At 38.1% G+C, this 12,472-nt stretch overlaps 3 protein-coding genes across 5 annotated transcripts; 2 read left to right on the forward strand and 1 right to left on the reverse strand.

The window, feature by feature from the left end:
* Positions 1 to 458: 458 nt before the first annotated feature.
* Positions 459 to 3,483, forward strand: LOC110749653 (chloroplastic import inner membrane translocase subunit HP30-2). The gene is made up of 6 exons (XM_021949803.2): positions 459 to 866; positions 1,599 to 1,714; positions 2,450 to 2,576; positions 2,854 to 3,002; positions 3,104 to 3,166; positions 3,251 to 3,483. Exons 1-6 carry the CDS (start codon positions 579 to 581, stop codon positions 3,288 to 3,290), a joined length of 783 nt encoding a protein of 260 aa, XP_021805495.1. The 5' UTR covers positions 459 to 578; the 3' UTR covers positions 3,291 to 3,483.
* A 2,324-nt stretch (positions 3,484 to 5,807) lies between these two features.
* Positions 5,808 to 6,448, reverse strand: LOC110749547 (protein RESPONSE TO LOW SULFUR 3). Its single transcript, XM_021949661.2, has one exon. The coding sequence runs from the start codon at positions 6,337 to 6,339 to the stop codon at positions 6,013 to 6,015; it is 327 nt and encodes a 108-aa protein (XP_021805353.1). The 5' UTR covers positions 6,340 to 6,448; the 3' UTR covers positions 5,808 to 6,012.
* Positions 6,449 to 8,445: 1,997 nt separating this feature from the next.
* On the forward strand, positions 8,446 to 12,267 carry ATG13 (Autophagy-related protein 13). Of its 3 annotated transcripts, none has more exons than XM_021949738.2 (5): positions 8,446 to 8,645; positions 8,927 to 9,001; positions 9,079 to 10,642; positions 10,751 to 10,932; positions 11,711 to 12,267. In XM_021949738.2, the coding sequence occupies exons 3-5, from the start codon at positions 9,263 to 9,265 to the stop codon at positions 12,021 to 12,023; spliced, it is 1,875 nt and encodes a 624-aa protein (XP_021805430.1). In that variant the 5' UTR covers positions 8,446 to 8,645; positions 8,927 to 9,001; positions 9,079 to 9,262; the 3' UTR covers positions 12,024 to 12,267. The 3 variants fall into 3 exon arrangements, with proteins under 3 accessions (XP_021805430.1, XP_088105342.1, XP_021805429.1); XM_088249216.1 differs by having other exon boundaries at positions 8,932 to 9,001; XM_021949737.2 differs by having other exon boundaries at positions 8,927 to 10,642.
* Positions 12,268 to 12,472: the final 205 nt, after the last annotated feature.

Consider the following 12,472-nt stretch of genomic DNA (forward strand, 5'->3'; position numbering starts at 1 on the left):
AACAAAACAATTATAAAAAAAAAAAAGGGAAAAATAAGAAATATTTGCGACAAAATTCATCTCTCAACTAGAGAAAATTGATGCATATATGGGCTTAGTCAAGTTTGTTAGAACGGATGTGCTCTCTATTTTGCACCGAGTTCGAATCCCCCTCTCCGTAGTTTATATTAGATTCAAGTATAATATCATTTAAATCAAATCAAAACAAAACAAAAAACTGAAGAAAAAGGACGATCATTCAAATATATATATAACTCCAATTTAGCTTATTCTAGGTACTTTATGACATAATTGTGGATTGATTTGCTTCCATAAAATGTCATGGGTAATATTTTAGATTTTTATTTTAATTAAAATTGCGAGTATAATATATTGTTGCTGAATTTGTAAATTATAAAAATATGTTTATCAAATAGGTCAAGAAATTAGGAGGTTGAATAAAATATAAAGAGGGAAGAAAAGAAAGAAACCTCGTTATCCATTAGATTCACACACCCTAGTAGTACGCGCTCCAAATAGTGCTAGAGAACAGAAGAGAAGAAGAGGAAGAAGCAAATTGAATTGGGAAGTGAAAAGAAATGCAACAAGGGAAACAGGGAGTTATGGTGATACCTCAGCAGAACCAAAACCCAATAGAGCAGTTGCAGGCTCGGTTCAAGGAGCTAGAGAGTGGGTTCAAGGGTTGGTTGGCCAAGCAGTCTTTGCCTGTGGAGGCAGCCGTCGTCACACTCACAAGCGGCGCACAGGGTGCTGCCATCGGTGCCTTCATGGGTACTCTCACCAACGACGTTTCTTCCTCTCTTCCCACCCCTCCTCCTCAGGCCAGCCTCAACCCTCAAGCCATGGCCTCTTTCAAGCAAGCTCAGGTCTCCTTCTCATATTATAGTTTTTTCTTTTTCGTCTGTATTACAAATTACCTATGATTGGATTGGATTGGATTTCTATAGGGAAAGTTTGGAGAAAAGTTGAATCTTTATCATAACCCCTTCAGCCCCATTTGGCATTTGGATTACATTATAATCCCAATATTTCATTCTTGTTTCTATCAATTTTCGGTAATCAAACACTAGCAAAGTTTATTTCACGGGAATAAATTGTTCTTTTGTTCTTTGACGTAGCTTACCGTGATTACTTTCAGTGCTGGAAAATCTTGGCTTGGTTGAAACCTAGAATTCTTCAAATGTGTGGTTTTCAGATAGGATTGAAGTATACAATTAGTAAGCAAAAAATGATGCAATTAATCAGCTCGAAGTTTAGAACTTTTCCCTCCTCTTGTTGACTTTAAACTCCAATTTGATTACTTTTCACATTTTTTAGTTTTAATTTCTTGTGTTGTTTAAGCTTTGAAAAGTTCTTATGTTTTAAGGATTTGTCGAAGGCACAGTTTTTTCTTTTCATCATTTACGTTATTATGAACTCTAAAGTTTGTAGTTAAGGAAACCTATCCCATGCTTTAATTGTAACCTAATTAAACAGAAAACGTGTTCCCTCACTATGATCTCAGATTAATTTGAAACATGGGTAGTGTTTGAATTAGTTTTCGCGGTTACTTGGTGGAGCAGTTCTGTTGATATATGCAATGTTTACTTTGATTATAGGCCCTTGCTGGGGGTCCCTTGGTACAAGCTCGCAACTTTGCTGTTATGACTGGTGTCAATGCTGGCATATCCTGTGTCATGAAAAGATTGAGAGGCAAGGAGGATGTTCAATCTAGGTGAGCCTATTCTTTCCTCGGTATTGCTTATGATATCCCAATCGCAATCAATTAGTGTTATGGTTGAACTGAGTCTGGCTGTTAATTTTGTTTGCTTCAGTGAATCATTCTAGGTAGAAATTAGCACAATTTTTTCACGTTCGATCTTCTGAGATTCACCTAAAATTATAAGTTGTGAAACGATATTAGGTTAACCCATCTTTTGAAATTTATCCTATCACCTGTCATATTTAGACATCGCCTCGATGCCTTTATGTCTGTGTATAGGTCATTTGAGGAGTAAGAAACAGACTTTAGTGAATTTGTTCCTTTGGTCCACTTATGGAAAAGGGAAACTTATTGGCTCCCTGTGTTTCATAGAGATCATAGTTCTAAGGCAGAATTTCTGAGGTACTCCCTGAAACTGAAGATGCTTTTTTTTTTTTTGGTACCAGAGCCATTTTGCTATTTGTTTCATTCTATGAGCGTTAGATTTGGATCTCTCCCTTTTCTTCCTGCTTTTATAAGTTCTCAGGGAAATCTTCCATCTATTTGTGTATGCCCCCCCTCCCCCCACATTTTTCTTTTACATAGAAAAGTGTCTTTCTGTATCTGTAGGCAGATCATATATCAAATTGTTCTTCATAATATCATACTTGCAATGCGCAAGTAGTATAGATTTCATTTATTTTTAATATTGATAGGCTTGTTTTTTTGGTTTTACCACAACCTTATTGTTATTCCCATGTACTGCAGCATGGTGGCTGCTTTTGGTTCGGGAGCCCTGTTTTCACTGGTGAGTGGCATGGGCGGCCCCAATCAAGCAGCAAATGCAGCCACTTCTGGACTTTTCTTCGCACTAGTTCAAGGTGGACTTTTCAAGGTGAGCCTCAACAAGATCTAATTTATCATTTTGATAGTAGGTAAAGTTGTTTTTCTAGTCCGTAGCTGTACATGATTGCACTGCAAGCTTTGAGGAGACATCAAAGCGAACAAGTGCTTTTTAAGACAAGGAAACAGCTGAAAATTTGGAACTAACATTTTTCAAAAATACCCAACCATAAATGAATCTTTATGGGGTCTCGTGCTAGTACTCTGAGTCACTGATTTGGTGTTGGTTACTTATCTGCGCTGAAAGCACTTTCACATGGTTGATGCAGTTGGGGCAAAAATTTTCTCAACCACCAACTGAAGATATTTATTACTCTAAAACAAGGAGCATGTTGAGTAACCTTGGCCTCCAGAATTATGAGAAGAATTTCAAGAAAGGGTTATTATCAGACAATACTTTGCCTCTGCTCAACGACAGGCAAGTAACAGGCTTTTCAAATTCTTTCACTCCCATACTCTCGTAAAGTCACTTTGTATATGTTTTGATGTCCTTCCATTCCATTTGTGATGCCATTTCAGTGCACTGAGAGACGTGAAAATACCTCCTGGACCAAGGCTTCTCATTCTTGATCACATTCAGAGGTCTTACACCTGCTCAATAAATAGTTATCTTGCCCCCCCTGAACTTCTGAGTTTATCTCACTTATGTTTAATTTTTGGTTTCAGGGACCCGGAGATAAAAGAGAGGCGAGGATTTAGTAGTTGAAGTGAACTGCCTATTGTCGATTCAGTCTGCTTGGCCTTCCTGAAGAACCCCTTCTTTCTCCAGTTAAAACCTCAGTAGACTCTTAAGGGAGATATGTTTTCAGTTGAGATAATGTCATTTTGCTGTCAACTGTGTTCTTAATATTCAACCGCTACAATTTGCTAGATAAAATAATGATGGCATGATTTTGGTATTTATGGAAATTCATTTATTTGCAATCGTGAAGATCTATAGGAACTCTCCTTCTTCAAGCATGCCAACATGATTGCACAAGTAACAATTCATAAAAGTAAAAACCAAAAAGAAAGAGACCAAGATTATGAAGATAAATCAAGAGTGGGGATTTGTTTGTTCCGAAAAGGCAACCCCGTGATCAATTGCCAGATTTGTATCGTATGCACGAGAACACCCGTAGTTGTGTATCTTGGATGCATGATGCGAGCGGACCTTACATTAGACATGGACTTTGGAATGGACAGATAGTAGCTTCACATGGCACCCATTCTTGTTTGTATTGTAATCTTGCAAATGTGATTGCAGTGTAGCTTCACCTTCACGTTGCCCTTGTCCTGTGCAGTGGCCTTCCTTGGCGAATAGTACGAAGTTGGAAATGCGGATAAATTCTTCTTTGATGTGAACGTCACCTCCCGCGTTGTGTTATAAATTGAATTGAATTGTATCCATATTATAATATGTATTAATGCTATATCATAAGTTCATAATAATTAATTAATTGTGTGGTTCATCCATATTATAACAACTTATTAACGCTATGTGATGGTGTCACCGTGCCATCTCCCGTGGTATATTTGCTACGCATTTGTCTTTATGCCATTGCCAGCCAGCCCTTGTCTTCGTCTTCTTCGCCTTTCATTTTCAGCAGTAATGTTAGTCGTCCTGTGATGGACCGTTTGATCTTGAGTCTTGACAATAATGAAGACCCTTTTGCTGTGAATTGTGAGAGCACGTCTCTACGGATTGCCTTTCTATTTGTCAAGCGCCTTGACGAAGGACCTATTCTATACCTTTTCTTTCTTCTTTTTGCTTTCAAGTTTTCATATTTGGGATAAAAGCAATAGATTTGATACTGCATTCTTTAGCTGCCATTTTCTTTCTCCAGTCACATTCACATCACTTTTTATTATTTTTTATTATATATATTTAAAGGTCAAATTAAACTCATCAGTTAGGCAAGAATTACGTAAGATTGTACTGTAGTGCTTAAAAAAGACTTAACTTTATATCCAAATCAGTGGCGGATCCAGGATTCAAAAGTCAGGTAGGCGAAATTTACCTTAAAAACTCGACGGTACGAGTGAATTGCTTTTCAGAGGAAATTATCAAAAACTTCAACGAAACTGTCCGGAATTGCACAGTCAAAAGCTATTTAGCTGCTTATAAGTTGTGTTCCTATTTTTTTAAAGTTTGACTGGGCCATCCCATAACACAAGAGTGTGGGCTGGTAAAAATTGTTTCCCTTTTTTTTTTTTTAAGTTTGAATGGGCTATAACACATGTGGGTAGTTTTACATGGGCTGGGCATGCAAAGGTTTACACTATCACATGTGATGGCTAGAAATAACCTTGTTTATATATAGGTTTTTTTTTAAGTGAAAAAAATTGGGGTAGGCAGCTGCCTACCCTGCCCTGGCTGTAGAACCGTCCAAATCAAGAGGAAGCATAGATAGAGAGATAGCTCGGAAAATGAAACAGATGAATTACAGTAATGCGGGCTACATAATCTGCCTAAAATCAATGACCATGACCATGACCACCACAAACACGCTAAGAAAACTTTGAAATCACAATATTTTTCAATTCAAACATGTTGCGTACAAGTAACAACCAACGAACCTGTTCCGGGGCGGAAGATAATTACTTGGAATAAAATAATTAATCATCAATTCCAGTCAACAATATTTTGCATCAATTCCCTTAATACGAGTGGACCTTTCTGTCAAATTTTCCAGGTTAACGGGCCGAGAGTCCACTCCAACAACACCGATACTGTCCCCACTTTACCACCTGCACAATCCTCAGGTGTGGGATTTTATCACAAAAGACCTCGGTATTAGTTGGAGTAGGGTAATTCTATTTAAAGTACTCTTTCTCCTTCACTCTCTCCGATGTGGGACACAATTGGTTTCAACACTTTCTTCCACGTATTCGCTCGGTGGAGAAAAAGTCACAACTTGTCCACAAAACAACTTTTCAACATTCACACCATGATTCCACTTCAATCTTCATTCAAATTAATTAATCACTAATCAGACACTATTTTGCTTATGCATTCTTTTGAGATCCACCTCCTCCAAGATTACAACTTTCGTGGCCGGACGGAAATTACAAACCCAAAAACAACAACAGACTTTCAAGGATCGGAGAGGAAGTGGAACAGAACAAAGATAACCTTGTTGCTCTGAGAAATTAATCAGATCAAAGTAACAAACTTTATATTTCTTCTTCTTCTTCTTCTGTATATGCACATCTATTTGTTTTATTTGCTTGAAAGAGAAGATGGATCAAAATCAAATGATTCACATCATCAAACTACTTTCTACACAACACACAATTACAACCAACAACTACAATGGACCAATCCCGACTCAAAATTACAACAACAACCAAATTGCAATTTTTTTTTGTTTGTTCAGCCAATAAAAAAAGGAAGAAAAAAAATCGAAGAAGACGAAACGGTTAGTAACTGAGCTTATTGTACGTTGTCATTTGGAAGCGAGTCCCAAAGGCTGCGCAACGGATGAAGCCTGGAGAAGGCGTTGGGCCTGAGAGAGCTGGTTCATGAGGGCCAGAATCCGAGCGTGATCTGTACGAGCCTGATCGACGGCCTCCGCTTCGAGCTCACCGAGCTGTGAGCAGAGCCGCTCCTCTGCCTCCTCGGCCACTCTGAGCCTCTCGCGGGCCTTCTGCAGCTCAGCCTTCATGCGCTCCTCTCTCTCCTGGCTCTTTCTCAGCTCTCTCTCCAGCTCCTCGTTCCTCTTTCTCAGCAGTTTCTCTTCTTCAACCTCCGGCACTTGCTTTGTTACCGCCATTTTTTGTTTCTTTCTTTGGAATCGGAAAGCTTACAACAACTAACACAAAATATACAAACAAACCTGAAACTGCTGTGTGTTGTTGCAGAGTATGTTTGGTGGTGGGGTTTATAAAGGCCAAAACTACTGTGTCCAGGTTCAATGTATGTGGCTTGCTCTTGAATTTGTGATTCTGCTTACGCCCTTGCGTCTGTCATTTAACTCGTTTGTTGATATTTGATAACTCTTTTCCCCTTATTGTTTTTTACTTGGCATCTTCCTTCATTTAACTCGGCATTACACAACTAATCATTTCGCGCCTCGTTTAATTAGAGAGAACATTTTTACTCCCCATTTTAACTCAAATCGTACATTTACTATATTTTTTAACTCTTAACACGTGTCCTATGATTGAACAAATACAAAACAAATAGTTAATTATGATTATACTCATATACACGTGTCAAGTATTGACAATAATATTAAGAATACAGATTAAATTAAAATGGTTTCCTTAATTGTATTTTTTAAAACTTTTATCATCGCTATTAATTACGGGATTGAGATGAGGCCGCTTTTCATTTCTACAAATAAATTGCTGATCTAATGCAGGCTGCGCGTTGTATTAAAAAATTCAAATATTCAGTTCGTTGATGTCAATGCAGGTGACCAAATTCTCGTTGTTTTCACACACACATCGCATTGTTATTGACCAATGACCCAATCAAGAAAAGTTTTGAGGTTGTTTGGGTTGGGCTTTAATTAACCTAGGAGAAAATTAAAGGCAAATCATTAAAATCAATAAAGCAAATGCCCGACAAGATGTGTGGTGGTAACTAACAAAACAAAACAAAACAATACTATGTGAAATGGATCCTTGTAGTGGGTAATTATTGGACAAAGGATCGTGGCCTATCGAGTCACTGAAGACGCACAAGTGGGTGGGCCCTCCTAATCTCCCAAAGGTTGGGTCACACATTATAAAGTACATTAAGAGTTCAAACTTCTTTTTTTTTATTTTTTAAAGTATAAGTGATAGTTTAAACTACATATTACATTACATAAGAGGGGAATTTTTCACAAACACAAACACACACACACTATGATGTCGTGAGGATTTGAATATGAGACCTCTTATTTGCAAGTTAAGTTCCTTTTTCACTGAACTAGACTCCGTTGACAAAACCAATTTCTTAAGCTTAAACAACTTTAGCAAATACAAACCATCTATATAAATTGTATGTGAACGTAAAATCATAAACAAACTATAGTACCTGTTTCAAACGATGACCATTTTCCTTTTCAATTATCTCAACTGCGTGGCCCTGGAGACTCTGTAGTATTATTATTAATCTTTTAATTGAGACATAAGTGGTATTTGGTTGAAAATGCCCTGGTGGAATGGACAGTGTACACTGCTGAGGCATGGACTATGACTTGGTGGTGGTGAGCATGCATTGCATTATATCATATGATTATTATTATTAAATAAAATAATGGTGAATCAATCGTGAGCTTCACTTGATTGATGTCGGTAGGATTACGCTCCGCTTTAGAATGAGAATTCATCATTCCGGTGCAAATTTCTATTTATGGGATAATTATTGGAGGGTGGGGCCCCTTCCCCACTAAAATTACCATGCATTTGTCAACTCTCTCTTGCTTTTGGGAAAATCCATTGGCCCAAGTTCCGTCCTCCCAAGAAAACTTCATAGATGGTGGACAACTACCAAATTTAAAGAAAGGAAAAATATAATGGGCTTCAGTATGAAAAGACGATAATGGACTGGGCTCAGTTTATAGATTTTATGTGATGGGCTTAGGGTTCTTGTACACTCTTTTTATTACCCATTCACATAAAAGAAAACCAAAAACAAAAAAGCCATTTATTTGCTAATGTCTTGTTTATTTTAGATTGCAAGAATTTTGTTTTTATTCTTCATAAAAATGTTAAAAATAAATGATAACTTGAAAGGAAAAAAAAACACATAATCAACTCAGGGATTTCCATTTATATTTCAATCTAATTATTTAAGTTTACCCCAAATTAAAATAAATAAAGAGATTTTAGTTTTAATAATAATAATAATAAATTGATCGTCCTTTTAAGTTTATCCCCTCCGGCCAGTCTATTGCAATGACATAACTTAAAGCAAGACAAATGATTGAGAGATTTTTTTATTCAACCCAATTTGAAATGTTTACTTCAACAAACTGAGGAAGGGAAGACACACTGCGTGGGCTCTTTGTGCTCTACGCAATCCTTGACGTTGCTGTCTCTTGCATTGTAGAAGAAGAACATCAATTACCTTCGCTCTTTTCTTTCAGTAAGTTTTTCATTTGATATGCATGTTTTTATTATTATATTATTCTACTACGTTTCCAATATCATCTTGGGTTTTCTTTTTCGAGATCTCTGATTTTTCATGTCATCTAATTGATACCTGGTATGATTGTTGCTAATTTATTGATGTTCTTGGATCATCCGAAGACCCATATGCTTGATCCGTTACTTTCCGGTGCTCATGGGTGATTGAATGCTTTATATGTTCAATTTTAGATTTTCGTTTATATGGGTCATTTGATTTTGCTCAATCTCTTTACACAGAGTAGCTGCCTGGTTGCTTCTTGCATCGTCATCAAGGTCAATTGTTGAATTTCTTACTTCTCTGGCACTTATGAGGTACGCATCTACGGTTCATAAAGCTTCCTTGAAGAGGGTATTTCATTTTCTCTGCTTATGTCTCTTCGTTTAATCAGAGAATACACTGGTACACATCAAACAGTTGTATAGTTCAATGCAAGTGCAAGACTTTACCAGAATTCAGGTTTTCGTGTTTAAGTGATTTGGGCAAGGAGTGGTTTTTGTGGTATCGATTGCTTCTGACTGAAATGCTGTATAAGGGGGACTTGGAGTCTAGTTAGAGACTTAGTTTTAAGAATTATGGATTTTCAGAATAATTTTCAGCTCGAATCAGGGAAATTGGAACAGATAGTTTCCCGGTTTCTGCTGAAGAGCTTGCATATTGTTTTGGACTCTAGGATCCCTTCTCTTCACCCACATGATCGCAGTGGTGACCTGTCATCCGTTCCTCAAGTGAGAAAGAGAGACAAGTGGTTCAACTTAATACTAGGGGACCGCCCTGCAGCTCTTGAAAATTTGAATTTTTGGCACAGAAATGTAATGGATCCAATGATAATTGACATAATACTTGTTCGTGGAGGGCCTAGTTCTTCTTCTGTTGACAATCTATATGTGAATTCTGTGGAGGGGACATCTGTTGAGACGATTATAGAGAGGTGGGTTGTCCAGTATGAAACTCCGCGGGTTGTGGCTCCCCAAACTGGTGACACTTCGGCCTCTTATAAGAAGACATACAAGAAGTCAATCATACTTTTACGTACTCTTTATTCATATATGAGGCTTCTTCCAGCTTATAGGATCTTTAGACAGCTAAGTACATCTAGTCAGACTTATAATTTTGATATTATTTACAAGGTGTCTTCACTTAGAGATCCATTCTCAAGGGCGGAGGAGGAACTAATGGAGGAGTACAGTTTTGCTCCTGTAGAGGCTCATCCTGGCCGCCTTTCTTTATCCGTGACTTACCGTTCAACACTATCTGATTTCAATCTTGAGCCTGCAGCACCAATGCCACCTAGGATAATTACAGATTATGTTGGTAGTCCTGCCACTGACCCCCTGAGGTCTTTCCCCTCATCAGAGAAGGGTGTTAGTGCAACTTCCTTTCCGCGAGGAGGAATACCACCGCCATATACTGTGCCACTTCAACGCCCACACACCTGGACAAGTGGCTTCTACAGGCCACCTCCTTTTAATCACAATAAACCCCTAGTCGGATCTCCACCTGCATATCGTGCACCTCCAATGTCACATGACGTTGGATCTCCTCCTATTGATACATTTGCTAACAGAGTTCAAAACTATAGACCTCTAGGTGGTCATCAGAGAAATACGAGTTATGATGAGTATCAGCTTTCACCTCCATTTTCGCCATCTCCATCCCCATCTCCCCCAACATACTTGTCCAGTGGAAATTTAAATCCTATGCAAACTCGAATTCGTTCAGGAACTGCCCCTGTTAGTATCCCTCTTCCAATGGGGAGCAGAAGCCCTAGATACTTGTCCCCCAATTTTTCTGATCCAAGTAGAAATTCTCTTCCTCCATTATCACCCAGAAGCATAAGGAATGACGCTTCCTCTCAAGAGTCTCCATCAGTAATCAGAGCATTTAGAAAATTAGAGGCTTCAAGGGCCGGTGAGATGCACCCTGGAACATCAAATCATATGGTTGGTCAGAAGGTAGTCCCTGTTTTCTGGTTTAGCAGCTTTTTCGCTCCACATTTATAGTCTTGAAGTTAACTGTTTGTTTCATTCTTTCTAGTAAGACCATTAATTATTGTTTCGTAGGTGATGAAAGACAGTAAAGATGATTCAGGGCGGTTCTCAGGATTGTTGTCTTCTAGTGGCTCACCACGTGTTGGATTTTCTAGAAGCTCCAGTAGATTATCTTTCCAGGATGATTTGGACGGTTTTGAGTTCTCATGTCCTTTCGACGTGGACGATGTTGATACATCAGATTCTCAAGTCAGGTACTTCAATTAATCTTTATGGTTAAAATCTATGTACGCAGTCATGGCCCATTTTTGGCCTAAGGAAATTTGTATTTGAGTAATGGTATTATTTATATTGAAGTTTTTTCCTTCACAATTGCTGTGGCTACTTTTCTGGATGCATCTTTTTTCTGTTTCTCACTCTTAACGGTTATTTGTTCCGGGCCTCTTGAATGGTGACTTTTATGACGGAGAAAAGAAGCAGCAAAAAACAGAACATGGTTGGATCTGTTTCGCAATACCTGAATCCCTGTGATACAAATAGAAAAAACAGTGCATTTTATTTGCATGATCATGATTACCCATCATGATCTATCATTTTCCTGGTTCAGCTCGTGTAGGGATTCACTTTGGCTGCAAGAAATGCCACCAAAATCTGATATTGAAATGACAGTTGCTTTCCTAGTGCTGGCTCAATTGGAGATAAGCAACTGTCAAATTTTCAAAAGACAGTTGACTGGGTATTCTACCGTTACTTGTGTGCATCGAGAACTTATGCATGCTTTTATATTACTTATTCAAAATATAAAACTAAGAATTCAAGTATATTGAAATGGATGAAACGGATAAGATGTTTGCTATTTACGATGGGTTATTTACTATTATTGACTTGAATTGATATGCCATGCATTTGTTTTCTAGCCTTATCTTATGCACTTGATCTGAGGTTACATTTAGTATGTTGCTTGTTGCAAATATGCGTAGCTTACTTGCTTAGTATCTTACTTATGTTTCTCTATTCGTGTTTTTGGTGCAGTCAAAATCTCGATGGCAGAAAAGCTTCTGAGTATACATCACAGTCATTGCCAATAGGCAGAAAATCACATGATGCTGCGGTTGGCGTTCTGGTTCAGATGCTGAGGACAGCTCCACCTCTGCGCCAAGATTCAAGTTGTTACTCATCCCAGTCTGTGAAACCTGAACACGAGGGAGGAGTTGCTACAGCTTCTGGTTTCTTTATGCCTCGGAAGACATCTGATGCGCTGGAGGAGCTCAGAAGTTATAAAGAAATGAAAGACCTTCTACTATCAAAGAGTGGAATGAGGGTGCTTGCTAAAGAAGAAGCATAATGATACTGCAGCTTTGGTCATTGGTGGGTTACTTGTATTTCTTGTGTTAGAGGGAAGCTTGAGCAGCTTGAGCTCCCCAGTTAAAAAGATTGCTGTGTGTATAACTGGAGCAACCATTGCCACGCTGTGAAAAGAACATGCATTTTCCTGTGAATGCCCTGAATGAAGGACTAACTGACTGTAAATATCATGACTGATAACTAGTTTACCATCATTGAAGTAGTTTACTGAATTTTATTGATCATTACTCTATCTCTCTCTCTCTCTCTCTCTCTCTCTCTCTCTCTCTCTCAGAAAAACTTGGAATTTGCCACCTTGATAATGGAATAATCGCAGTTAATCACCTTTTATTTAAATAATAATTTTGAAAGCAACTAAATTTTAATCAACATATATTCAAATTTCAATCTCCTACAGAACCGAACTTGACTTGAAAAAGGAGATGGGGA

Source organism: Prunus avium, chromosome 2 (assembly GCF_965620075.1).
Source record: "Prunus avium chromosome 2, drPruAviu1.hap1.1, whole genome shotgun sequence".
In the NCBI taxonomy this organism is placed as follows: Eukaryota; Viridiplantae; Streptophyta; class Magnoliopsida; order Rosales; family Rosaceae; genus Prunus; species Prunus avium.